General features: G+C 38.2%; 1 protein-coding gene across 1 annotated transcript in view; it reads left to right on the forward strand.

Moving 5' to 3' along the window:
- LOC124051469 (astrotactin-2-like) overlaps window positions 1–27,294 on the forward strand; it is a 237,289-nt gene that overhangs the window by 123,519 nt on the left and 86,476 nt on the right. Inside the window, exons 11-13 of the mRNA XM_046374872.1 lie at window positions 11,121–11,271; window positions 23,279–23,445; window positions 25,842–26,030. Of these exons, the coding sequence (XP_046230828.1) occupies window positions 11,121–11,271; window positions 23,279–23,445; window positions 25,842–26,030 (507 nt within the window). The remainder of the gene's footprint in view (window positions 1–11,120; window positions 11,272–23,278; window positions 23,446–25,841; window positions 26,031–27,294) is intronic.

The following is a 27,294-nucleotide window of genomic DNA, read 5'->3' on the forward strand; positions in this document are numbered from 1 at the left end:
TCAGCTCAGAGCTCCACAGTGCTACTCCACAAGACTGTACATGGTCTCAACAAAATAACAAACCATGGCTTTACAGCTTGAGCGATGCACGAATAGCAAAGAAAACTTTTAGTGGGGTGTGTAAGCCCAACAATTGTATCACTTTACTGCCACTATTCAGACTTTAGTACAGAAGTTCTTGTGTATAACATTCTCTTATGACTATGTACAAACATTTAGGAGTATTACAGAGCAACTTCATTATTTTTTGTTATGGACATCTGTAGTCTGTAATCACTATGCAGCTCCAGTGATAGATGATAGGTTGGCCAGGAAAGCCATGTGGTAGCAGTATGAAGAAGTCAAGAAGATGTTTTGTTTCTGTTTCTGCAAGGTACTGAGTATTTTCAAGTCAAAAGGTTGAAGTACAAGTGAAGTCATGAGTCATGATGCAAGTCTTTTTTCATTTCATCATGTTGAGTCTAAAGACATCAATTTTAAACACTGACACTCTCCTGGGTGAACAGCAGTGGCAGCAGCAGTTAGCTGTTACTTTGGTGTTATGCTGTCCCTTGTTTGTTTGGAGCATGGCTTCAACAGGTACCCAATTCTTCTTACATACCTTGAAAGAATTATTAAAATGGCGTGAGATAGTTCGAATGAAATAAAAGGCAATATACTCTTCAAAAATTTAATGAGGTCAGTTTTAAAGATTTAGTCTTCTAAATCTTTAAAATATTCCAAGAACTTAATAAGTAGACTCAATAAGGATTGATTTGGCAACCCTTCAGTGCAATAGAAAAACATTAGCAGCTTAAGCCTGTTTTTCCTCATCCAGCCAGCCAGTAGGCACTGGCACGCATCAGTGCACCTGAGCATCACAAAACCTGCCTAAAGAATACAACTGACACCATCCTGGGAAATGACATTTCATTTGAAAACCATCACCCAGACTGACCCAGCAGGGGACAATCACAGAAGAGCGGATGCTGTTGATGTAGCTCATAAAGACGTCCTGTACCGCACTTATTTTAGCTTTTCCCAAAGTGTCTTGTCACTCCAGCATGTAATGAGCTGCCCTGAAAATGTATTACGACACATTCATGCAGAATACGCTTGTAATTGTAATTGTAATTCAGAAAGCCTAAACCACAGGAATCTGTGTCTAATTTGTGTCATTTAAATTGTTGGTTGAAATTGCTGTTTCTCCACTACTGCAAAAATCCGAACTTTTCACAGGCTTTATGAAATTGCCTCAGGAGGAAAGAACTCCCAAGGCAATTAAACACATCTGCTAATTCTGAAGCAAATGGGATTTCTGCACGCCTGTTGATTAATTAGTCAAGGTGTGTCACTTGTTTTGAAAAAGTGTTGTGATAGGTGATTGTGAGCTAAAAAATTGGGGCGTGTGTTAGAGCAACAACAGTGTATAGCCATGTATTTGCTTTGTTGATCGGATCAGATTCAGAATATTTATAGCCATATTCTTGAAAGATTAGAGTTTCTCCATTTAGCCAGAAGTTAAAGCAATTATTTCAAAGTAGTTACATATTGTGTGCATTTTAATTTCCTTGACTTTCACTCAAATGCCCGTGTTGTTGCATGATGAGTAGACCTTCCAACTTGAGGTTCCAACTGCAGGTGCAAACTGAACACTCCAGCAGAGAGCGAGTACTTCCCTTTTGTTTACATCACAGCAGAGGAGCTCCATTTGAGTTAAAGAAAGTTTGGCTGTTTATCAGTGGAAGGATGGTCTACTCTTGTCATTTCCCAAAATCACACTGAACGGTCTTTTTAGAATGCATTTGTTTTGCCTCACTGTATGAGCTCCATTTAGCATTTGCCATTTCATCATCAGATTATTTTATTTTGTATCTTTAACTGCAAGTGAAATATTACATATAACCACTGTAAAAGATAAGAAATAAAGGCGTCTTTCTTGTTGGTGAGCCGAAGTTGAACTGCTGAAAGATCATTCTTAAACGACACACCAGGAAAATAAGACCTTTGAAAACACAAAAGAGGAAATGCGCAAGACTGATTTAAAGCCCACTTTAGTTGAAATAAAAAGTCAGTGTTCTGTATTTGGTTCGTGATTAGCTCCTGTAACATAGGAGAGTCTGTCAGATTGTCATGAATAATGCAGACTACTCATTATCCAAAGCATTTTTGTGGGATAAAGTCCCACGGGACCTGATGGAGTTTCTGGCTGATGCACATTCACAGAGTGTTTAAGCAGATGTTGACGTAGTCAGACAGTCATGACAGACATGTTGATGTGGGAAGAGATAGGATGCGCTGTAGCTGTGTCATTCTAAAGGATCGAACCCTGTTTCGCCTCTGCCCATCGGCTGACTGACAGAACCCAATGGAATGTGCTCTATATGACAAAGATAAGTGAGTGTCAAGGTAAGTGTGAGTTTAACTGAGCTCAGGTTTTTACTTAAAATGTTTTGTCTCTTGATATCAACATCACTCAACCTCATACCTGTTAGGCTTCTTTAATGTGCTTTTCAAATGAGCTTGTCTCAAAATGTCACACATGGTATCTTTACATTGTTAGGTACATGATAACAATTTCTTTTTTTCTTTTTAAAGCTATCACATTTAACCTATAACCTATCACATTTCAACAAAATCACACGTACACACACACACACACACACACACAGACATGCACACAATCTTGTTTGCATCACTTTTGGGAACATTGAAAAATTACATTTGCATAGCTTCAAATGGATTATTTTACTTCTTTTTTTAATGCTTTTCTACAGCTATTGAATCACAACTTTCATATTAACAAATATTTTTTTTTTATTTCTTATGGTTATGGAAATAAGGCTTATCAATGCTTTCTCAGATAAGCAGAGTCAAGGCCAACCTTGACTGCAGGTAGTTTTTTCCACATTACTCTTTCATTCTCTGAAAGAAAATGAGTTATGGTATGTAGGCTATATAGGCTACTACGTTTAAAATACAGGAACATTTGCTGCACCCGTCCCTTAACCAGTGCATACAAATTTCTGTGACCTGCTTCACAGGGGTGAGTGTGCAGATTATTAGAGGGTAAGACCTGTGTGAAATAGAACAAAGTGCCTCCCTGAATTCACTATGACTACATGCGTTCTTAATTAATAATTTAAAGCACAGACTGTTATAAAGCTGTCAAGCTATATCTGAAAGACGTGCTCCTTTTATTTACATTATATTTACATTTGAACTACTTTACCCTTATAGTCTGCCTACCCTGGAATGTACAATTCATGTCCACATTGTACCACAAGATGTATAAATAAAATAGGTCATCATAATGAAAGTAGCTATTCTGCTTTCAGCACTAGCTCTGGTTTATTGCTTGTATGAAAGGAATTATTTAAGAAGTGAAACATTCAGTGGGTTTTGTACATACCATATTTAAAATCATGCTTCATGCATCAGTTTATTTGTCTCTGTGCATTTCATTGGGCACCAAATGCAAGGTCATAATGCAAAATGCTGACACAAATGACCTCATGTAAATTAGCCCCTAGTAAAGACTTGCCTTGGCATTGCCTTTTGTTCAAAGTAAACATATAAGCACAGAAGCCTGTATGTTAGAACCCTGTACAGAAAGCAAAGCATAAAATATGTTCTGGGCTTCTGCTGTGTTCAGTGTTTGGTCTGGTTAACTTATCAATACCTGCACCAGTGTTGAAATTCAGACTGAGCCCTTTTTGTTGTTTTGGCAGTGCTGAGAAACAAGGAGTCATTGAATGTTGTACCTCCGAGCCATTATTATAATGCAAAAAGTTTAGGCTTACCTTGCACTTGTATAACATGAAAGTGTTTCTGTTTCTGTTTCCGAATGTACTATGGAGAAATCTGAGCTTTGTTGAACTCTCTGTATGTTCAGTCTTTTCCCAAACATATATTTTATCAAATTGTCATAATTTAGGAGTTATTTGTCTGACTCACTGTCCTACTAGCAGTGATTTAAATTTAATTTGGATAATATTAGCCTTGCATTTTTGCTTACTGTGTCAGCAAACACTTGAATATTACAATATGCAGTGGTTCAGGCAATCTAAACTGTGCTTGAAGACTAACATATCTGTCAGTAAGGCACAGTCAATAACCATGAAAAGCTGCTGGTATCTCACAGTGGTGATTGATGACCGTGATGAAGTGAACCATCAAAATGTGTAATTGCTAATAATACAATGCGACTGCAAGAAGGTGACGCCAGAAAAAGTATATTAAGTAAAGTACAAATTAAATACATAAATCCCCTTTACCTGCCTCCAAATCTCCATCAAAAATGTTTAGCAACTCTCCACTCAAAACAAAACATTCATGTATCAATCTTTATTTTATCACTTAGGTTTCCCTGCTTTCTACACCCACTAGATTTTTCCTCAGTGATTACAGCAAGCTTAAAGAAAATGCACTCTATTCAATGACGAAAGTGCCTGATGAGAGTCAGCATATTTGTGGGAAGCTGGAACAAGAGCATTAATCAAGTGTAGGGGCAGACCAATAACAGGCTCTATAATCATGCTGGAGCAGCGCTCTAACTTTGGGCTGTGTCGCCTGGTCATTCATCATCCGGAAAAGCAAGAGGCAGAGAGGGAGATTAATAACAAGTACATTAGTCAGTGTTTAGATGCAACCAATGTGCTTCTGGGTCAAGCAACAGAGTCACCGTGCCAACAGAAATGATCTTGATTAGCTACAATTTAGAAAAGAAACACTGTCTTGATTTACAGTATGTGTCTTGTTGATTTTGGTAACAAGTACTTCACAAGTTATAGAATGAAATATAGTTTGAATATCTTTGGAGAGTGATGTATGTTTTTCTTTTACTGATCTTTACAGTTATATAGATCGCATTTCAGGCTCCTCTTGCTGAAGATTCTCCACACTGTGCAATGGTTAAATATGTTGTATATATTAAGGAACCTTGCTAAGAGTTTTCTTCAGCATTCATTTTCCCCATTTTCCTCCTTCTGGACTGTCTTGCAACAGGCATCTTGAAATTGATTGTTTTTTTCATCTTCAACACACTATCCCCTCTATCCAGAAGGAGAGCCAGTTAGCATGCACCTCACAGCTGAGGCAACCCATTATTTTTGTCTGTCTCACCTTCCCCACCCTCTGCCTTCCTCTGAATTAAGGAGTCATTTGTCAATGTTTTGAGTGCCTGCCAGAAAGAACTGATGCACAGAATGCCATGTGTTGTCTGTCTAATTCAGAAAAATTGAGTTACCAAATAAAGAAAAGAAGAATAAGACATGGGAGACCAGGAGAATGAGAGAGACAGTGAATGAACTGTTTTTATATTTTCGTATAATACAATAACAGTGCAGTATCCCTTTGGGACTGCTAAGTACGCATGCAACCCAGAGGCAATGATTGGACCACGGCAAGCAGGCTCAATTTCAATTTCAATCTGATGCCTTGACATGACACATGACATCAACTCTGCCTATATTTACGCGTGTGAAGGGATCACCATAGATGCCCCACCCAACCAACTGGTGCTGAAGGAAACTGGACAATTAAATCCTTCAACAGCAGGTCCGCACTGACGTTTTCCACTATCCTTCATCAGAAGTGTAGGACCCGGATAGTAAAATAAATATACAAATTTAAGTACTATCTTGTTGCTTACATAGACCTACTCACACTTTCCTAACTCCACTTTAAAAATAATCCATATCCACATTTTAAATCTGCAGCAATTTAGCAAGAGTGTCCTGATTATGTGGGACTCGTCATTTCACTAGGTGTAGTGAAGTCAAGGATGATTCATAAATTGCAGAAAGTTTTTGTTGCACATAAAGCCGGTCCCAATGCTTATGTGCATTTATGCTTCACTTAAAATTCAAAAAAGCACAAAATAATTGTTAAATAACACACAGTTCAGTTTCGGCTGTGTTTGCCTCCCATGCCTACATTTTGCTGCATAGTTTGTGTCACTGTGGGATTTTTCTGTGATCAGGCCCACTGTGCGTGATAGCTTACCAGTCATTGTTGCCTAGCAACAATAAACAAGCGCATGTGCGCAAACAACTGTAATAGTTTTTCTCTCTGCATTACGCAGCCACATGATGGTGACCCTCTCATCCACCTGGAGAAAGTCCAACTGTGCAGCAGCCAGCCAGTGTTTGTCAGTAGTCCCACAACCGCCTGGCACGTCTCACCATGGACAATGCCTGAGTGGGAGAGAATCCACCATCTATCAAGGAGTTTGGTTCCAGAGCCAAAGATGCATGTGCATAGAGGTGAGCCCAACTGCATTTTGTTGGTAACTCCACGCACCAAATTAGGCACCTTCCCTAAGGAGGGAATTACGTCTTATGTTCTAAGGGCAAGGTTTCATTGCAGAGGTCCACAGTGACTAAATCTGTTCCACCTCTCGCCTTTGCCCAGTAGGTATTGCATTGATCTCTACCTTTTGACTTGCAGGGTCCTTGGCTCTGGAACACTTTACTACCTTATTTGTCCCACGAAAATAATGAAGTGATCGCTGTGATTTGCTTTTTTTATTCAGGGAGTTTTCTGGTCCAGAAAAAGGCAGTATTCCTTTAGGTATCCAGTGGGATGTGCTTTGGCAGTATCAGGTGCCAGATTTGTCTTTTTGAGTCATTCAGTTACAGTGAACTAAGTATGGAGATATGTGGACATTGAACTCTGACAAGAGTGCACCCTGTTCCCTCTCCTGTTTTTGTTAGTCATCCAGGCACAGTGAAGGCCTTGACACTGTTCGATGAGGATAGAGCAGTATTTCCACTGTATTCGGATGATGTAGACTTCAATGGTCTGTGATCTCTGACGGACATCAAAGAGTTTGCATGTGACACATCAATATCACCAAGTCTAAGGCCCATTGGTCATGGGCCTGTACCACCAAGCAGTAGAGCAGCAGTCTTAAATAACAGGCCTAACACATTTTGGGCATGTGCACTTTCAGAGCATGGTGTGTGACATGACACAAAGATCTTGATTTTCTATCCAGTCTTTGTAATAACCACATACTTGACCATTGGTTTGTGACACAATTAATTACACTGTCTGCATTTGGTCAGGTCCTCAAAAAGGTGTCTGGCCTCACTTTGGATGATAGGGTTACAAGCTCAGATTCAAAAAAGACCTTGGCTTTAAGCTCCTTTTCCTCCACACTGAGATGGCTGAGGTGGTTAAGGGATAGACCCATCAGAGACACCAGCTCTCGAGGTAGACCCAGGACAAAGTTGCAGCAGAAAAGGATTTAGACACCACTGGACGTCTCCACTCCATCTACTTCCCAGAGGACTAATCCATTTCATTTTTGTGAAGTGAATAAAGGGATGCAACAATTGCAGCTGAACTTCCTTCAGCTTTTTCATGCCCTAAAGAGCGATAGTGGCTTTTATGTATGTCTTAGTGGCTACAGTTATGAACTCTGCCAACTACCAAAGTAGTTGAAGAATAAACAAATGTGATGTTTTTTGTGAAGTGATGTGATATGTTTAGTTCACATATCCTGTGGCTCTCCTAGAAATGCTAATCCAGACAAGCCTGAATAAATATAACTAAAATATGAATTTGAAATATCCTGCAGTGACTGTGGCGGGTTGACCAAAAGGTTAATTTCCCTCCTTGTGAGCAAGCATTGTTCATTTAACCATATTATTTATCCTTAAGAAAGGCCAAAATGCTTGACTACATCGAGGTAGTCACATGACCAGCAAAACACTAAATTATAATATATTCCTAGATAAAAGAAATGTGTTTGAGGGGGTTGCATTAGTGTATTGATGTTGAGTACTGGGAATTATTGGGTCACATCAGTACTACTAATGCATAATTGAGTCTGCCATAACCACATCCCCAGTTTCTATTAGGGACCATAAACATTTCAGAATTCCTTTATTTATTCCCAAAGGGAAATTCTTTATCACCCCAAACAGATGGTGAAATTGTAATTATCTTAAAATGTTTGAGTCCAGTTGTTTGAAGAAAGGGTCTGTTATCTAAAATGATTAAAACATAATAATTGTAAATATTTGTTTTGTTTGACTTACAAAATGGAGGGACCAATACGCAGACACAGACACGAGGATTAGGTTAACAAAAGGCTTTAATGAATAAACTTACTCAAAAAGGAATAGAAGCAAACTAAAGGAGGCTGGCATTCCAGGTAATAATAGTCCAAACAAAGAAAAGAATCCAAAAAGTAAACTTAGGCAGCTGGGAGTCCAGATAGTAATAGTTCAAGACAAAGAAATGCAAAGATGCAAACACAGGGATGACAGGGAGCACAGAGCACAGGATACCAAATGTAGGCAACACAGACGAACTTAGAAGACACACAAGGAGAGGACAGGTATGTATAGATAAGGTAAGACAGGAAATGAAAAGCTAAATCAGACACCAGGCAGAAAAACTTATTCTATCTCCATCTTGTGGTCAGCAGATCAAATCTATTCTGAAATACAATTTTTGCTCTTAAGTTGATGCCATTCGGCATTTGAAGGAACACTCAAATCGGATGGATAATAGGAATAGTTGCTTAGGTGGCCGTGAATTATGCAAAGTGCAAAAAGACACTTGGATATCATATACTTAGACTTCACTGCTCACACAAGGAATATGTGCCAGTTATTAGGTGATGTGAAATAAATCTAACATGAAAACCACATATTTAATATAGAATCCCTTGCCAGAAACAATGCAAGGTGTCACACAACATGCCAAATATTCACCACACATAGATAAACACTGTCAAAAAAATAAAAGTGTAAATAAATATTATAAATATATACTAATTTGTAATTGATGCGGTAGTTAGAAAATGTCTACCCACAATACAACCCTGGTTATATTAATAAGATATGAATTTTGAAGGTATTTTTGTCAAAGTTGTGCGCAAAACATCCCTGCCTTATTGATGAATTTTAATGCTTTGCCTTGGATCTTTATCTGAGGTCCATGACAAGATCACAATGCACAATTATTATTATTTTGACAATGAATATTCAGTCAGTAAGATGTCCTTGTGCCATCTTTGCAGAAACTTTACAGTATAAACAACACTGAAGTTCACTTTAAAGAGAGATTAGTCAAGGACATTTTAATCAAATTAGCGGCAACGTCAGTCTGTATTATTGGTTCAGAGGCCCTATTTGCAGTTTATTCTTTGAAGTGGTATTGTCGCATTAGCACCAAAGTACACAGAGACAGAGATGTTCACAAAGAGTGACAGTAACAATACTCCAAAATCCTCCTTGCTCGGCTGGTCTTCTGTCTCCCCATCATTCGAGATGTTGTTGCTGTTTGTAGAGTCAAGTCGCCTTGACAACACACTGTGGTCCCTGTGGTCCCAATGCAAGAGACAGTGCTTTTGTTTTTTTTGCAAAGAAAAACACAGGGGTTGCTAACCCCTTCATTCACTGTGACAGCATGCATGCAGAGCTTAGTGTATGGGCATGGCTGACCATGCTGAAATGAATGCAGCCTACAAGCTATACAGCACTGGTTTCTCAGAAGAAAGCACAACGATCCAGCCAGTAGTGGTTGACTCTCTCTCTCTCTCTCTCTCTCTCTCTCTCTCTCTCTCTCTCTCTCTTTCTCACTCACACACACACACACACACACACACAAACAAACACATTGTGTACGCAGATGAGCTGTTATCAAATAAGACTTAATCCTGAGCTGTGGATGATACTTTTGTGAAGAAAGAAATACTTCAAAAACTTTTTACTCCATTGCCACGAAATCATGAAATTTTGTACAGACATTCATGGTCACCAGAGGACGAAGCTCACTGACTTTGGTGATCACCTCAGTTTACCTTTAGTGCTACCACATGGTTGGCATTTGTGGTTTTGAGGGTGGTGTTTTAACCACCATTGGATAAACAGCCATGTAATTTGTTGCATGCATTAATGTCCCTCTTGGGATAAATGATTGTAATAACTTTTGCGATCCCCTGATTTTTCGTGTAGCACCATCATCGGGTCAGAGTTTCATTTGCTCAATTCTTGCAAAATTAATGATATTGCCATGAGCCTCAGCTGTGGTTTGTGTTTAATTAGCAAATGCTGTATGCTATTCTGAGATGGTGAACTTGATAAACATCACCTGCTCAACATCAGCATGTTAGCCTTGTTATTATGCTGGTGTTAGCATTTAGCTCAAAGCACTGCTATGACTAAGTACAGCCTCACAAAGCTACTAGCAAGCCTGTAGACTTGTTATGAATCCATCTCTAAGTTCTGTATAAATGAACAATAAATGTAGTTGAAATCAGGTTTTATTACTATGCAGATCTAACAAAATACTGGTTTCCACTAATGAAAAATATAATTATAATGCTATCCTATATGTCAAAAGCAAAATGAAATGGACAAATTAAATTACCTTTCATTGCATGTATTTATCTTTGAGTGAATACATTTGTCTCTGCCTTCCTTTTTTTTAATCTTCTGCCAGCTAAGGCGGGCTTGGATGCCTTAGTCCTAGATCAATCCTAAGAGTTTAGGGACAGAGAATACTGATTTCCTAGGCTCTCCATCCACACACTGTGACAGACGTGTTTAATTAATGCCAATGAGCTGATTAGTCCCAAACATGACCCACCACAAACAAGAGTGAATCCCCGAATGCATCACCACAGTAAAATCTTTATTTAAAACAGTTGTTGCACAAAAATGCTATTGGCTACAGCATAGTATAAACCCAAGGGTAAATCTATTTTAAACGATTGTTGCTTCATAAAGTTTTCCTTTGCACTGTCACAAAATTAACCTTAAGTTCACAAAGGAAACGTGCCATATCGCGAAACAGAAACATCCTTGTAGTCAGTAACAGCTCTGTTATTGTTATTCTTATTTTTAGTAGAACACTGTAGTTGCAAGGGGAAGGGTAAAAGCTGCAAAACTATTATAATTTTCTCACATTATGTGCAAGAATGAATAGGATTTTAATTGCACTAAATACAACAAGGTTGTGAGAGACTGTTTTCCAGGTGGTGAGGAATTATGTTCAGCTACTCAAACATTCTGTTTCACCTGTCCTTACTTGTAGTCGTTATGTCTTTATTTGCGCTATGAAAACATACAAAGGAATCTTTATAATCTTCTTTTTTAATGTTTTTTTTTTTCCCATACCAGGGAAGAGGCCATGATGTCCACTTACTTTGAGACAGTAGAGGACCTACTGGCATCTTTTGGGCCTGTTCGCGACTGCTCCAAAGATAATGGTGGCTGCAAGAAGAACTTCAAGTGTGTCTCTGACAGACAGTTAGACTCATCTGGCTGCATGGTAAGTGCCATGCCCTTTAAATTCACCTGTGTTAATAAAAGGCCAAGGTTTACAAAATGTTTATGTTTGGCATTTTATGATTGGTTGGTTTAGAGATACAGTATGGTAAGGGACCTGCGTTTGTGTCTGTGTGAGGGTGCTTGCCAGCAGTAGACCTACTGATAAGAGGCATAGTAGTTACTCTTATCATCCAAGCTGTCAGATGGACCAAGGCTGAGCTGTAGCTAACCAGCTATCAGAGCTCAGAGGGTGTTGACAACTGATTTCAGTGGTACAGCAGACAAGAGCCACAATAGTGATGCCGGATTCAACCTTTTAGTCCATCTTGACACACAGGAGCTACAGATGCATGCTGACTGGGCATGCTAAAATTCACGCTTGGCAAATTTGATGTATTTTAGCCATACTTAAAATTTCCCATTTTGGGCCTATTGGAAAACTCTGGAATGAGGAATGACAGCAACAACAACAACAACACCAAAAAAAAAATTAAAAAAAGCCAATTGCCTCGAAACAGTTAATTAAATAAATAAAAATGAAATGTAAAATAACTGTGCTCCTCAGTAGTTATTGGAGCTCTTTGTATCTAAAAGACTGATTGGGTATTGAGGTGATACATGGTATACATATTAAAATTCCTTCATTTACATAATCATCACTTTTTAATGTTTCTCTTATCCATCCCAAGATAATGCCACTCATTAAAGTTGTATGCCACCTGCTATATAGCATGGCTTTGTAATATTTCCAAATTCATATTTTATATGATTTTTAAGGCCATTATCACTATGCTTTGGTGTTATTGTATGCTCTTTAGTGTACATATGGATACTGTGGGGATTATGGTTGGAATCAGTTATGACTCGTAGTGCAGTGTGTGCCTTTGTATTCAGTGTACACAGACTTAACCTCTGACAGTACAATACTGTCTGCTTTACTCTGCTTAAAGTATATATGAGCTTACAGTGATCACTTCATTCAGAAACTTCTGTTACCTATAGAGAATTTATTACAAATTGCATATTTGGTTCAGTTGTTTGGTTCTGTCTGTCTGTTTGAGTCATAAACCTTAGTGTGATTTCAGATGTAACATTATAAACTGCAGTGCAAAAGAGGTTTTCTCCTGACGTGTTTACAAGTACAGGGTGACTGGAAGTTTCCAGTGCCAGGCTTTTGACAGCATGGGGCGGGCCTGGGTTGTAAAGTAATTAAATTGATGAGCCATCTCAATTGCTGGAGGATGCTTTGGTGAGTCATTAAGAGTTTGGGCAGGGCTATAAATCGACTGGTATTTTCGTTGTTTGAGTCAACCAAAGACAGCAATTTTCTTGTTTTTTCTTATTTTCTCGATCCATCTGGAAATAAAGAAAGGATTGCTTTAATCAAAGAAAAAAATTCTCTGTTTAATATATTTATGAAAATCTCTGTAAAACTGGTCTGTGGCTGTTGGTACACCCTTATCACACACCCATCTTACACTGATCACAAATGAGGAGTAACATCCCTGAGACTATTGCTAATAGACTTTATAGAATAAACAAAATACCCATGTAGTGCCTGTTACATTTTCAGCAACAACCCTTTTAATGTTTTTTTATAGATTAAGTTATTCTGCTATTGGCAACTCATCCTTCATGACTTACCTCATGCTGTGTTACCATGACGACTACTTAATAAACCTGTGTCATAATCCCTATCATTCATTAGAACCAAGACACCACTCTTGACATATTTAGTAGCTTATGGCTTTTTTTTTTATCTGCAATATATTTTTGTCTACATATAGTGGTAATTGCCTTTTGCCTCAGAGTTTTTGACAGTGTCATGTTCATCATTTTGTTACTGATGTTATGATAACACATTAGAATATCCCCAGGTCTCTGCAATTATTTGGCGTTCCTCAGCTGTGGCACCTAAGCATGCGGGTAATATATTAATAATTTGCATGTACAGGGATGGTGCACTGCCACTCTTTCCTGCAATGCACAATTAAAAGTAGCTTCCAATGAATTCATGTATTTCATCATCTCATGCCTTTTTCTGTCTCCTTGGTGTCATTTTAAAGGCAGCAAACTTTAGTTTATGCTGCAAGTAAAGAATTACTTTCATAAGTGACATTTTTAAATGATCTTATACATGCAATATTGAAATGTATAAATGTATTTAGTTTGGTCTAGTTTAAAGATATTCATAATATATGCTTTTTGTGCTATAATCTAAAATTGCTGTAATTTAATGTATAATTTTATAGTATGTTTGCATTTATGAAAGTGTACTGTATGAATTGAATATACGTGCTTTTGATGATATGACATAGCTCATATCTGTAAAATAATTTATAGTGGTGTCTATAACAATGGTTTCAGTCATGCCTTATGTATGTTCACATGGTAGCAGCATTTTCATCCTCTACATGGCTGGAGAAAAATGAACAGACAGCTTTCCATACCAAACCTAACAAGAGATGGATCCTCCACCCACTGGTGATAACCTCACAGTGGAGGGGATGTGTATGAAATATGAATGAGTATATGCTTATAAGCCTTTGGATTGTTTATCAAACTCTATCCCATGTCTTGCCCCTGGACATACGGTGGCATAATTTATTGACAGTTTTCAAACGTGTGCATAGGCAAACACCTCACAGCTGACCATCAGCACAGTCAGAACGATATGAAAGAGCTGCCAGGTATTAGCACCTTAATTTAAAATGGAGTTAAAGAGAATGTGTACACGCTCATCTATTATTCAAGCTTCTTTTCCCTGTAGACCTCAAAAGTAGAGTCAGCTTGGAAAGATTTAACTTCAACTCATATTTTCAGAAATTATACGTGTTGTTTGAAATATAGCTCAAAATGATTCAGAACAGCCTCACGTCTGTGTGTGCAGCTGATTAATACACAGACAAAGAAGCTGACAAAGCCTTCTAGTCTTCAGAGATTAACTCAGAGGATCATGGACACAGTGGTATTATTTTCCTTTCCGACTCTTTTGGGTTGCTGTATTTTAACCACCCTTGTCAGTGTGGGTGCTAACACAGAGCAGCGACATGCCACACGGAGGGCTTAAAATCCATTATCAGAGTGAGTCCCTCAAGGCTGTCTGCTGCTCTTAAGACAGTTGAAATGCATTTCCAAAGAATTAAATTCTAGTCAGAGCCAATGCTGAAGTTTTGGAGACATTCCATTTGTGTCCGTGTTCACTTTCTGCTTCTTCTGAGCCGCTGAGGATGACAGGTGGTTTATTCTTGGGCTCACTAGCCTCAGCTTATAACAACAGCTGTTCTGTGTGCAGGGTAGTAATTTTGGACAGCACCTTCCTTTTACATGACTTTCCTCATCAAACACTAATTGCTTATTTTATACTTTACTGTAATAATGTGCTGGGAAAAATTCTTCATTGTTTTGCTGTTGCCTACTGTTTCTCCACACTGTGAAATGGAATTTGTAAATGTCTCGGTGCTGATGGTTGATTTTTTTAGATTAGATAGTTGCTTGATTTTTTTTTTTATTTCTGAGATAATGATCTTCAAAAAGTACAGAGTGTAAATTATACAAATCAAACTTTACATACTTATGTTACAAGTGGCAGTTAGAAAGTCAGACTGTGTTGTTTTGATATCTTTATGTTGGAGTTAGTGATCTTAATTTTTAATGAGCATTTTAAAACGTGTGTTGCTGCTGTATTAATAGAAAAAGTTCTTTGGCCCGATACTATAATAGCATGCTTTGACAAGATCAGGGTGCAGAGGTGATGAGGACTTTTTCAAGCAGAGTCTTGCTGTAGATTACATACAAAATAGTTCCTGTCTGCTGCAGAACAAGATGCCAGAAGAGACTCTGAGCAAATTCATACGTTATCGGAGCGTGATGTCTGTCTCAACAAGAGGCTCCTTTACTTTCCTTTATGCATCTTGTTTAGCTTAAGCAGACACAAGCACAACAGACATGAATGTCCCTGTAGCATATCATAGTTATCACGCTGCCGTACGTCTTTCTTCCGTGAATCTCCCTTCATCAAAAAGATGCTTAAATGTACACAGTGAGAAGAGAAATTCAGAGGCCTTTTTTAATTAAACTGCGTCACAATAGTTGAAAAACTTCATTGGGCAGATGTGGGCTGTGTGAACAGCAATAATGTAGCCTTTACACAGCAGTGTGGAATGAATGGTCAGATTCTCGTTGAACCTGTGGCCAATGAGCTGTGTCGTCCGCTGCGTTTGTGTGGGAAAGCAGCATTACCGATGGGTGAACTCTCCTGAGGCTGATTGGTGAAGTTCAAAACTCTGTAAACATGGATTGTCCTGGTAGCTTGCCATTTTTTAAGTTTAACTTTGACAACTGCAGCATACTGTGGTTTCTGTCCTTTCAGGAAATGGTGTAATGTTTTTTCTTTATGGTGCGTTATTGTATCCAGCTACAGTATCTGTCTTCATAATGGAAGTACTCAGAGGCTGAGCAGATGGTAGGATATTAGTGGCATATCTTTCATCAGTTGATGTCCCTTTTGGGACGTGTCTGGTAAAATTGTTTGATGTGGGGTTGGCAGAGACATATTTTTCAACTTTAGCCACAAGTTCTAAAGTTACATTCTGGCCTGTCAAACTCCAGCAGTTTATAACATTTTAGAGGAGACAGATACTGTTGTCTTCAATCCAATCTCATTTCAAGGCGCTTGCGTAGTCCCCAGTATCCAAGAGTTTATTAAAATGTGTGGCACACTCCAAAAGTCAGGAATTAAATGATGAGTTGTCAGCGTGGAGTCAGATTTCCGCTTGGCTGCCTCTGGTTTGCATAAAGAGTCAACGGGGAGGAAAAATGGCAACTCCACCCAAACAAAAGTTTTGTGTACGCCCTCATCCCCTCATCCCTCTACCCACCTTCCACTGTATGTCCCCCCAGTCCTGTGTTTCTGACGACTTGAGCATCATGACTCCCCCCCCCTTGCTCCGCTGCACAGCACAGCTCAGTTTACCTCATTACCATTGAATTTCAGAGCTTTGTAGTTTAAAGCAAATTGTAATAATTCTTTCATCCTTGCAGTCTGGCACTGTTGGTTGAATGCTGGATCAAGTGTGTCATTTAGTGCACCACAGAGATCCAAATAAGACTGCTGCAGCAAAGGGAGGGAGTTAAGATCTATGTACAACTGATTATGGTTCAGTAGGGCCTTAAGGGGGAAATATTCACCACTATTTGCAGCATAACATTAAAACTAAAACACACATCATTTTATATATTCAGTGTATCTAATCTATTTGTGTGTAGTCTCGGGTTATCCAAAACAGAATGGGTAAAAATACAGTATAAACAACATCACTGAACATCTGAAGCAGTTATTTAGTTTTACATCTTAAATACATCACTCTGCTCATATGAGGAAGGTGACTCCTGAATTAGAATCATCCGTCCATCCATTTTCTATACCGCTTATCCGTCAGGGTTGAGGGGTTAGGGGGCGGCTATCCCAGCTGACTACTACGAGAGGCAGGATACACCCTGAACTGGTCGCCAGGGAGAACATGCAATCTCCACACAGAAGGGCAAAGATCGGGATTTGAACCTGGAACCAGCACTGACCACTGCACCGCCGTGCCACCCGAGAATTAGAATCATTTTCTGACTCAATTCTTAACCCAAGCAAACATTAAATTATTAAATCTTACCTAAGTGACAGGTTAGATACCTAGAGGAAGATTAATATTTCCTCACCCTGTGTAATAAATATAGGGGGACTGTTTTTAGACTCTAAATACAGATCATGTTTGTCTTTGTGGCAAGACCGAGATATGAAGAGGAGTAGAAAGTATTTATTGCTCAGCTGTTACAGTAAAATTTATTTTATATTGCTGCTATTTTTTTTAAATGTCATATAATGTGCATTTGTATATCTCTCTCTGTATAGCTTCAGAGTCTCATTCCTTCAAATTCCTAGAATATATAGATTTTATGAATTAAAATGATCTAATTAAACACAATATGTTAACTTTGACAACAATACTACAACCAAATCTGTGTCGAGTAAGGAAGTTAATGTTTTCTGTACTTGTTTTGCTGATATGAGCAAACATAATTTATCTTTAACAGACAACGCTGCCATGGTCTTCATCATCCAGGAAAGCTAATAACAATAGCTCTTAAATGCCCTTAGCAAACAAGCTGAGCTCAAAGCAGGTGGATTCACAGAACTAAGCTTCACTCTCTTCATGATCTGTTGTATTGTCACCACGAATGGAAGGTGGAGGAAAAATAGGGACAACGCAGCCTTTAAATAGTGTCTCTGTAGTGTAGAATGGACTCGAATGGATTTGTTGAGGACATAAATGCAAATATGATTCTCACTGTGAAGAGGTGTGAATATGAGGGCTCAAGATGAAATCATCCTGTTAGAGTGACGCCTCTTTAACATGAAACAAGCCAATATGTTTTTATTTATACGTGTATACTGGATGTTTCCCTGTGTGAGTCTTTTGAGTAAAAAGAGGATCAAAATAAAAAAAAGACAAGCTAAATCTGTCATAAATTGTGGAGTCAACATCATTCCCCTTAGCTAAGAGATAACTGTGACGTATTATCTGTAAAATCATATAAATATGAGGAGCAGACAGCTGGGTGGAAACTTATTTTACACCCTCGCAAGTCTTTTTTTGCTCTTTCAGCAATAATACTGTAGTGCCTAATTTAACCCATTTGCGTAGCAATGGAGCTGCAGGGCATGGATCTCTGTCACCTCTAAACCAAATTAGGCTGTCAAAAATGCTTTTAGAATATATCAGTGTGGTTTAGTTGTTTCAGTACCTTTTTATGTATGTGTGCTCTTTTGTGAAAGACTTTCCTTTGAAGTTCCTTCCCTATTTTCCTGTTATTTCTCTATTATTAATCTTTTTATGGCTGAACAGACTCTCTCTAGTCTTTGCTGTCTAAAGCATTTCCCCAGCCGTGTTCTGTTGTTAATTCCAAAGGTCGCAATGGGACTGTGTATAAATCTTTGATCACTGACTGTTCCACCTTTTTTTTTTTTTTTTAAGATTGCTTCTTCCTCTGAAATGTGTACGAACATCTGGCATCTTAATTTTGACAAGATCATTAAGAGACAGAGTTCTCAATAGATTATACTCAGTTCCTGATTAAAGCTGGGGACGCTAATGGCTAATTAGGAAAATGAATAGCAGTCATTCAGAACGTGTGAACTTTAATTTGCAGGGGTGATCGATGTGCGGTATGCAGTTATCATGCATACTTAGGCTTTTTCATTTGTCTTTGATTTCTTCAGACCTGCTTACCTTGTATTTTTAATCCCCAAGTATATAAGGTAGTGAAATACCATCACTGTGGTACTTAATGGCATCATAAAATTCTCATTTGTATTTGCCCCCAGAGAATACACACAGAGTCAGTCTGTCATTCAGGGATACATTAGACATACAGGTGTAAAAGAGAGAAAAGATTATATGTAAACAATCAGTCCATCAATTTAATCTAATATGTCAAGCCATGAATTATATTTAATTGAACTTGTAAAAAAAAAAAAGTATAATGTACCCTTTTCACTACTTCTCTCCTATTAAATATTTAATGTATTCAATAACAATACATTAATTACTCAATTATCAAAATGTATTTTTTTTAAAAAATGTATTTGCAATTGGTGATCAGCTACCAAGCTGATAATTATAGTAACGGCATTGCAGACAGTAAAGTTATTTCTGTGTGAACCAGTGTTGGCCTGTAAGGCTGCAGCAGATCACATGGCCTCTTCTTACTGTGCTGTCATTGCAAAATCACTACAGAATAAGTGACTGAAAGCATTTACTTGAAGTGCAAATAATCCCCCTCCTCAGCCCTTGTGTCTTTGGAGAGTTGTCCCAGCAGAAAGAGCAAGTAGCTAGCGGGCAGCTAATGGCTAACCTTAAATCCTTTAATTGAACTGTAGACTGCTGCATGACAATTCTGAATTACAGACACCTATTCCCATAGCTCTGCAGCAGTGTGATGAATGGCTCCAGTCTCTTACATTCATGAAGTACAGTTCTGGAAAGCTTTTCCTCTGAATGTTGAACATATGGGACTTTGTCCAGAACACAAGTGTGAACAATGCAGGGTGTTTTTTTGCACATTTATCCTTTTTTTTAGTGTTTGGCAGCAGTTCTCCTAAGAGATCAAAAATGCTATCGCTCAATTTGTTTGGAAAAATTAGGAAATTATTTCGGGATTCATTTGTGTCCTTTGTGTGAAAACTGCATTTGTTGAGTCTGATGAGATACTCATCTTAATATGGTAACATGATCTTGCCATTAGGAGAAAACTAATTATGGGAAGAAATCTCATAATTAGGAGAAAAGAAGCCCTGAATACTGTTAGCTTGATTGTAAATCATGCTATTGATCATCAATCTTAGAGACTTATGATAACATCAAACAGCAACATGACCTTTCACATCTCAACAGCAGCATATATCTATAATTGCTTTGGCAATTCATACTGTATAAAATAGAAAGAAAAACATCCTTGAGCTGAAAATTAAAGCCTATTGTGAGGGTCCTTCAAATATCAACACACATAATTTGATCAGTTTAAGGCGGCATCTTCACCTCTCTCTAGTTTGTTCCTTGGCTGCATTAAAATCGTGTGCTTGGTTTCAGAAAAGCATTGGAGAGCATTGTTTCACTTTTAGCACTGGAGTGCATTTCAGTTTGAGATTTTCTTTTTGATGAAATGTTACAAAAGCATAAGAAAGCACTCTCTCCACAAGTTTTAAGCACCCAGCAACAGATGTTGTCTTGTCAAACGCCTTTGTGTTTTATTTGACCAGAAAAGTTTCATCGCAGTATTGAAAACGTTACGAAGGAGTCATTTTCCCTTCCTTAACTGCTGGCTTTTGGTGTGTTTATTAGGACCAAAAACATGCAGGTTGATGTCATTATTTCTCTCTTCCTGTCCTCAGTAATATGTTTTATTATTTTCTAAACATTTCCCTCCCTGTTGAGCTCTGTCTCAATCCTTTCTTTGTATCTCAGTCTGGCCTGTTTTATTCCTGACTTGATTTCCCTTCTTATTTCCTCTGCTGGTATTACATAACTTTTATTAAAACCCACCCAAACCCAAATGAGGCCTTTAATTGCTTTTGTGCCCTAAGGTTTATTACAAAGGAAAATTTGTTTACTGCTGATCTCAGGGACCTGGCAGAAAAAGATGTATTGACGTTCAGGATCAGTTAGTTGGGTTCTGTTGTTAGAGAACTTTAATACTGTCCAGTCAGTACTGTTAAAGTACTGTTGAAAGGAAACAATTTCCACCCTGCTTTTTTTAATGCTTTTACCTTTCAGCAATGTCTGGAAAAATGAGGAAAACAACACTTTACCTTTATTTCAGTGGTGTACGTGACATGATATATGATGTGTGTAATGAAAAAAAAAGAAAACTATCAATCACTTAACTTGTCACACATTTAAATGCTTGTGGATATGATAAGATATACCACAGATATTGACAATCTACAAATATAAATCCAGAAGCACATTAAGTGCTTTAGGGTATGTATACCGTCTGTGTGTACTGTTGTAATAATTGACTGCAGGAGATAAAACGGCCCAACACCTCTCTGTCCAGGAGGCAGGAGTTCATTTACAGTTGTGTTACTGAAATGGCAACAACAACAACATGCACCATGCTTCTTATCTGATGAGCTCAACCAGTCGAGTGAATAAAGCCGAAACACTTATTGTAATCGACAGCACCTCTCTTTTTGTGTTCCCACAGTCATATTTTGCTCACACAGAAAATAATAGCAGGTATCACACTGGTTTGAACTGGCCTACATTTTTTGTAATATGTAGAACAAATGCATCAACACCTACACGCATTTTATATGTTATATCATACGTCATCATGCCTCACACACCCACTCTACCCACAGAACATAAGGATTCACAAATGAGTCAAAGTATCGGTCGGCAAAAGTGGTGAACGGTGCTTCACAAACTGTGAAACAGTCTTGTGAGTCTCTCGCAGTCTCTAAAGAACTGTTGCATAAATTCTCACAAAGACGAAATCAGAGCTCAGGAGAAAGTGATGAGTTGTTTGTTAAAATCGCCACATTTTCAGCGTGTGGCTGATGCCTATGTGTGTTAATTAGTTGTTGAATTCCATCCCCAGCAGACAAAACCCATTTAATATTCACAGATGAGTATTTTTTCTATAATGACAATAAACTATTCATAATCAAGTGCTGTATGTGCATCCATCTTTCCAGTCAGGTTATTAGTAAATATGTGCTCCAGCATCTAATTCTCTCAGTAGGACCCAGTACATAACATGACAATCACAGCAATGATATGTTACCAACCTGTGAAACTCAGATGCTCTTGCACCTCGATTCAAGATTCAAGAGACTTTATTGTCATTATGCGAGCATAACGAAATTTTGTTAAGATTCACAGCTTAAAGGCAGACGTATAAATAGCAGCAAAAAAAAAAAAAAAAAAAGACTCTGAGGGGGAAATGGAATCTCCCATTAGTGCAGAATATTATATTATATTATATTATATTATATTATATTATATTATATTATATTATATTATATTATATTATATTATATTATATTATATTATATTATATTATATTATATTATATTATATTATATTATATTATATTATAATCAGTGGATGTGTCTGATGAAGTTCTGGTCTAAATGTGCTACTCTTGTCATTAGAAGATCCTCGATCATATTATGTACAGGTTCAGTCTGCTCTCTGTACGACAAACTCTTGCAGTATTTTAAATTACAATATTTATTTATTTATTTCATCCTGCTGTCATCACCATTCCTGTGCATAAAGTTTGATTTTCAACAGCAAATCATTGCTGAGTAACCATATCTTTATCATTACTGAATGACAAACTAAAGAAAAAATAGAGAAAATCATTGGATATAAATGTGATACTAAATAAAACAATATATTACAATAAAGTATTTAAATATTTTATTTTATTCCAATATAATAATGAAACATTACAATTATATAACATGATAATCTACTGTAACTTAACTTGCTAAAATCAGCATTTTGCTTCCATCTAACACATAAGCTGGACTCGCAGAGAAGTTCATCAAGTGTAACCCCTTTGTTTGAGTAACAATCTTTTGTGTACATCCGAGATGGTTAATGCAACACAAATCATGAACAGAAGGCTATTAACTTTACAAGTTATTAATGGTAAGTAAAATTATTTTTTAATGGAGTCCAGCCTAATTATAAAATCCTTCTGCTGTTGTTGCACTCATGTTTAATTAGTATCTATAATGCCGGAGGAAATATAATTCATTAAAAAAAAAACAACACTTCATAAAGTGTTGTAAATTCGCCAGTCTCAAGTTACTGTTAAAAGTTAGTGTTCCCCTTCAGATTTCTGTCCCGGTTGTGTGTGCTCAGGTGAATGTTATTTGCTTTGTACCGAGGTTGCAGTGTATTAATGCTAAACTGAAAGTTAAACTTGAACTGAAAAACTGCCTGTAACTGAAACTATAGGACCATAACATCATTAAAGTTTGTGATACTGTATGAGCAGCTTATTGCTGAATCACCGACGGTATATTACCTTTATTTAACCCAAACTTCAACGCTCTCTTCACCAATACTCATAAGTCTCAGTGCCCCCAAAGTCATTTTGGGGTTCTTAATATGAAATTGATATTTCTGCACCTTTCTGACTGCATGAAGACCTCCACATTTTCTGTGTCCTGTCAAATAAAATAATTGCCATCTTTCATTCTACATTTTTTGAGTCTCTCTCTGCTTTCTCAAAATCCCACTGCCCACTTCTCCTCTCTCATCTTTCCCATATTACTATCTTTGCCTCCTCTGAACTGACTGATCCTGATTAAAATGCACATGCTGACCTCTGTGCCTGACTCTCTTCTTCCCTCTCCCTAATTTATGCCTTCCTCTCTACATCTCTCTCTCTCACCACCTCCCCTTCTTTCTCCATCTCTTTTTTTTTTCTGGCAGTGTCCTGAGGGGCTGAGGCCAATGAAGGATGGCTCAGGTTGCTATGACTACTCCAGGGGCATTGACTGCACGGATGGCTTCAATGGAGGCTGCGAACAGCTGTGTCTCCAGCAGCTTGTGCCCCTTGAAGATGACCCCAGTTCCAGCAATGTGCTCATGTTTTGCGGGTGAGAATAACTGATATTAAGAATTGGAAAGGTGTCTGCAGACTGGAATTAATAAAGCATGTTCATAAAATAAGCTTAATGAGGAATATTTCAATCGAGAAACTATTCCTCAGGCCAATACTCACATGAAGGAAATGAAATATGTAAACAGGAAATAACCAATGACTTGACAATTACCAGAGCTCATTTATATGTGATGAAAGACGTTTGCACATACAAGTGCAAATACAGTTTACATGCAGTGAGAGCATTGTTTTAATATACACATTTATCTTATTGCTAGATGTTTAGTCCACGAGTCACAATTTTGCAATATTTTCTTCCCAACTTTGATGGTAAGCTTGTGTAATTAATTTCATTTATACATGTAGAGTTAAAATAGTGCAAATACAAGTAAGTACTTGCACCTGAGGTGACAGCATATCTGCTGTGTACTCTGTGTGCAGAGAAGCTTGAATTTTTCAATGCAGGTAATAGAAAGGTGTGTCAAGGATTAAATTTCAACCATGCTGACTTACTTCTGGCACATTATTATGCGATATCCCACACAGGTTCCACTGAGCTGGTGTACTCCATGTGGACTGTAAACGCTTTTTAAGCACCTTTCCCAGAGTTAGTTTGTGTCACATGGTACAGTAATCTCCAGGGAGTTTTCATTTGAAATTTGATTATATCTGCGTTTTACGAATGGGTGAAATATCTGACAAGAATTCGTGTTCCGTACCAATATGCCAACACTACCTGTTAGCTGCAGATCGTCAAACAGGATGGATCAATTAGTTTTAGTTGTTGTCATGTTGGTTAGCAGTATTTCACAGGAGAAATCACAGACTAGGTAACATCATACATGCCATCTGTACTGTCTGCTTGTTCTTAGCACTATTGAGACACACTTTGTGTTTTTTTATTGTGTCATCTTTGTGGCTGTCAAGCAGATGTTTATGAGGCAGCAGTGAAAAAGACAGAAAAGTAGACATCGAGGAGGGAACAGTTCAGTTGTTTGAGTAAGAAAACAGGCAAGCTCACTGGCATGAGTAGCAAGTCCAGTTGTAGTAACTGAGAATCCAGAGGTGAACAGGAAAGCGGCAGAAAAAAAGTGCTGCAAAGCACAGGTTTACTTTAACTGTTTAACTGTACAGGTTCTGCTTCGGGTTCAGGTTCAGGTTGAAGTCATGACTGATTCTTTCCTTGACAGCCCAGTGTGGGATGCAAATATGTAATAGCCAGCTGCTTGTTAAAACTGGACTGTGAAATGAATAGAGGATGTTGTTAAGGTATGCTGTTGTCAATGCTGGCCTTGTTTCGTGGTTGAGCAAACAGTTGCTTTATGTAAGGAAAGTGGCTTTACCCTCATGGCACACCTCTGCACCAGGTCTGCTGCATTTTTAGAGCGTTGCTGCCAACAACAGCAGAATCCTCGTTCCCACTGAGGCGCTGAGACCTGATCAGCTGCATGAGCCCAAACCTCAGTGCCTGCCAACAGCAGCGGATACTCAAAATTGTCTGTACAGGAGGATAGTGGAGATAAATGAAGAAGATAGGATAATTGTGACTGATTGCACAGTCTGCTGGATTTTCCACCACTGGAATTTCTTTCCAGCAGGGCACTTGTGTCCACACTCTCTACACGGACAACGGCAAGTGGCGAGCTTTGCTGACATGTTGGCCAAGGCTATGAGCTAGATTATTTAACACAATATAAAGTACCAACCTTGTGTTAATACGTTAGCTTAACTGGGATGTTCTTAACATAAGTGTTTGTACTTAGCTGTGTGTTTGTGTCCGTAGATCAGTGGTAAACAGTCTGCACATAGCAGGAACTGAAATGTGATCTCTTTCTGCATTGATAATCTGTAGTGTCAGGGACACTGGTGATCTCTTATGTTTTGCATCATCAACTTGCAACATTGATGCCAGAATACATCCGTTGTTCTCACCAGAAACTATAAGTACACTATATAGACAAAAGTATGGGTCATCTGACCATCACACCAACAGGGACTTTAATGACATCACATTCTAAATACATAGACAACTTCTACTCTTCTGGGTGTTTCTGTGGGAAAATTTACCCATTCATGCATTAGAGCATTCATGAGGTCAGACACTGATGTTGGACCAAAAGGCCTGGCTCGCAATCTCCATTCCAGTTCATCCCAAAGGTTCATGATGGGTTTTGAGGTCTTTTGAGGAAACTGTTACCACAAAGTTGGAAGCATAGCATTTTCCAAAATTTCCAAAAAATTTCCCGTCATTGGAAGGAAGGGGCATAGCCCAACCCCTGAAAAACAGCCCCATAAAGAGGTGTGTCTTGATTATTTTGTCTATATTGTGTATGTATCATTTCACCTCAGTTGACAACAGTTCCCAAACAAAAGCTTTTTCCCCCTCCTCAGGTGTGTGCAGGAGTACAAACTCGCAGGGGATGGGCGCTCCTGCCTCTTGCTGTCAGACAACTGCGAGGGACCAAAATGCCCAAGGCAGGATGTCCACTTCAATGACACCCTGTTTGGTGAGATGCTGCATGGATACAACAACAAAACCCAGCAAGTCAACTTGGGACAAATATTCCAAATGACCTTCCGGTAACTAGTCTACAAGCACGCACTTTTACACTTACAGAGATGCATGTTCATAGTCAAAACCCCATACAGAATGTTGTTCTATTAAAAATATTCATATTTTATTAGTATTAGTTGCTATACAGTATTTTGTTCTTGCTTTTTCTTTAATTTGTTTTTTTTTTTTTTTTTTAGAATCTTGTCTTATCTCATAAATACTTTCCTTTCTGTTCCGTCTCTATTGTCTCTATTTTGAGAAGCATTATTTCATGATTTCCATCTACTGGTGGCGATTACACTAACAATCCTCCTTAGAGAACTGTTTCACACCTTAACTCTTTACATTTTTCTGCATCCCCAAAGACACATCTTCAGGAGTAAGCGTCATCTCTTATCAGTTTTGGGCTGTAGGAGAGATAAAAGGGCTTGAGATCTCAGCAGAGCATCTCTGAGAACTAGCAGTCGGGGTTTTCCATCTGGGTGCTGTAACTGTGTTTGCACAGATGTGTGTGTGTGTGTGCGTGTGTGTGAGAGAGTGATGGTTGAGTGAGGATTGAGACTTATCCCATTCCCATGGCAGTTCTCCCTAAACTGTCAGCCCTCTGACTGGCTGGCTCTCTCTGATAAGTCACATGCTGTTTGTGGCGAAATGCTCCTGTAATCGCAGAGAGATGATGAGGGTTTATCTATGCACAAATACAGTACACACAGAATAACATGCTCAGCCTATATCCCGTTTTCTCTGTGTTGGTTTTTTGGTTTGCACACGTTACACATCAACAGTTTTTTTTTTTTTAGTAACCATGAAATGTTTTTCATCTGTTCTGCCCTATGGGTCATGATAGCTGTGCTTGACTAAACACAGCCAAATGATCTGTCTGCTGTAGTTTCTCAGGGTCAGGCTTTTGTAACATATATTGTTATGGATCAAAATTTTTACAGCATACTCTATCCAGCCTACTGGATACAACATTCATGGAAAGAGAGATCAGTCTACTGTTTTTCCTTTCAGATATTTGTGTTAATGATCATGAAATCAATTGAATACCAGATGGTTCTCAAATTATACACCATAGAGATGTCCTAGAGAGGCTTTTGGTAAGTGTTTTTTTTTTTTTTTTTGCAGTGGTATACCAAGAGAAGTCCACATTTATTCAAATGAGCCTTAAAAATGTAATGCTGGTGATGTAAGATCACTTTCTGAATCCACTGAAGAGCTGCTTTTGTGAAGTCTTCTCTCAGAAATGTACTATAATTCAGGAACTGTGGTTTCATGTAATTTCCCGAA

The sequence above is a fragment of the Scatophagus argus genome, chromosome 20 (assembly GCF_020382885.2).
Source record: "Scatophagus argus isolate fScaArg1 chromosome 20, fScaArg1.pri, whole genome shotgun sequence".
Lineage (NCBI taxonomy): Eukaryota > Metazoa > Chordata > Actinopteri > Scatophagidae > Scatophagus > Scatophagus argus.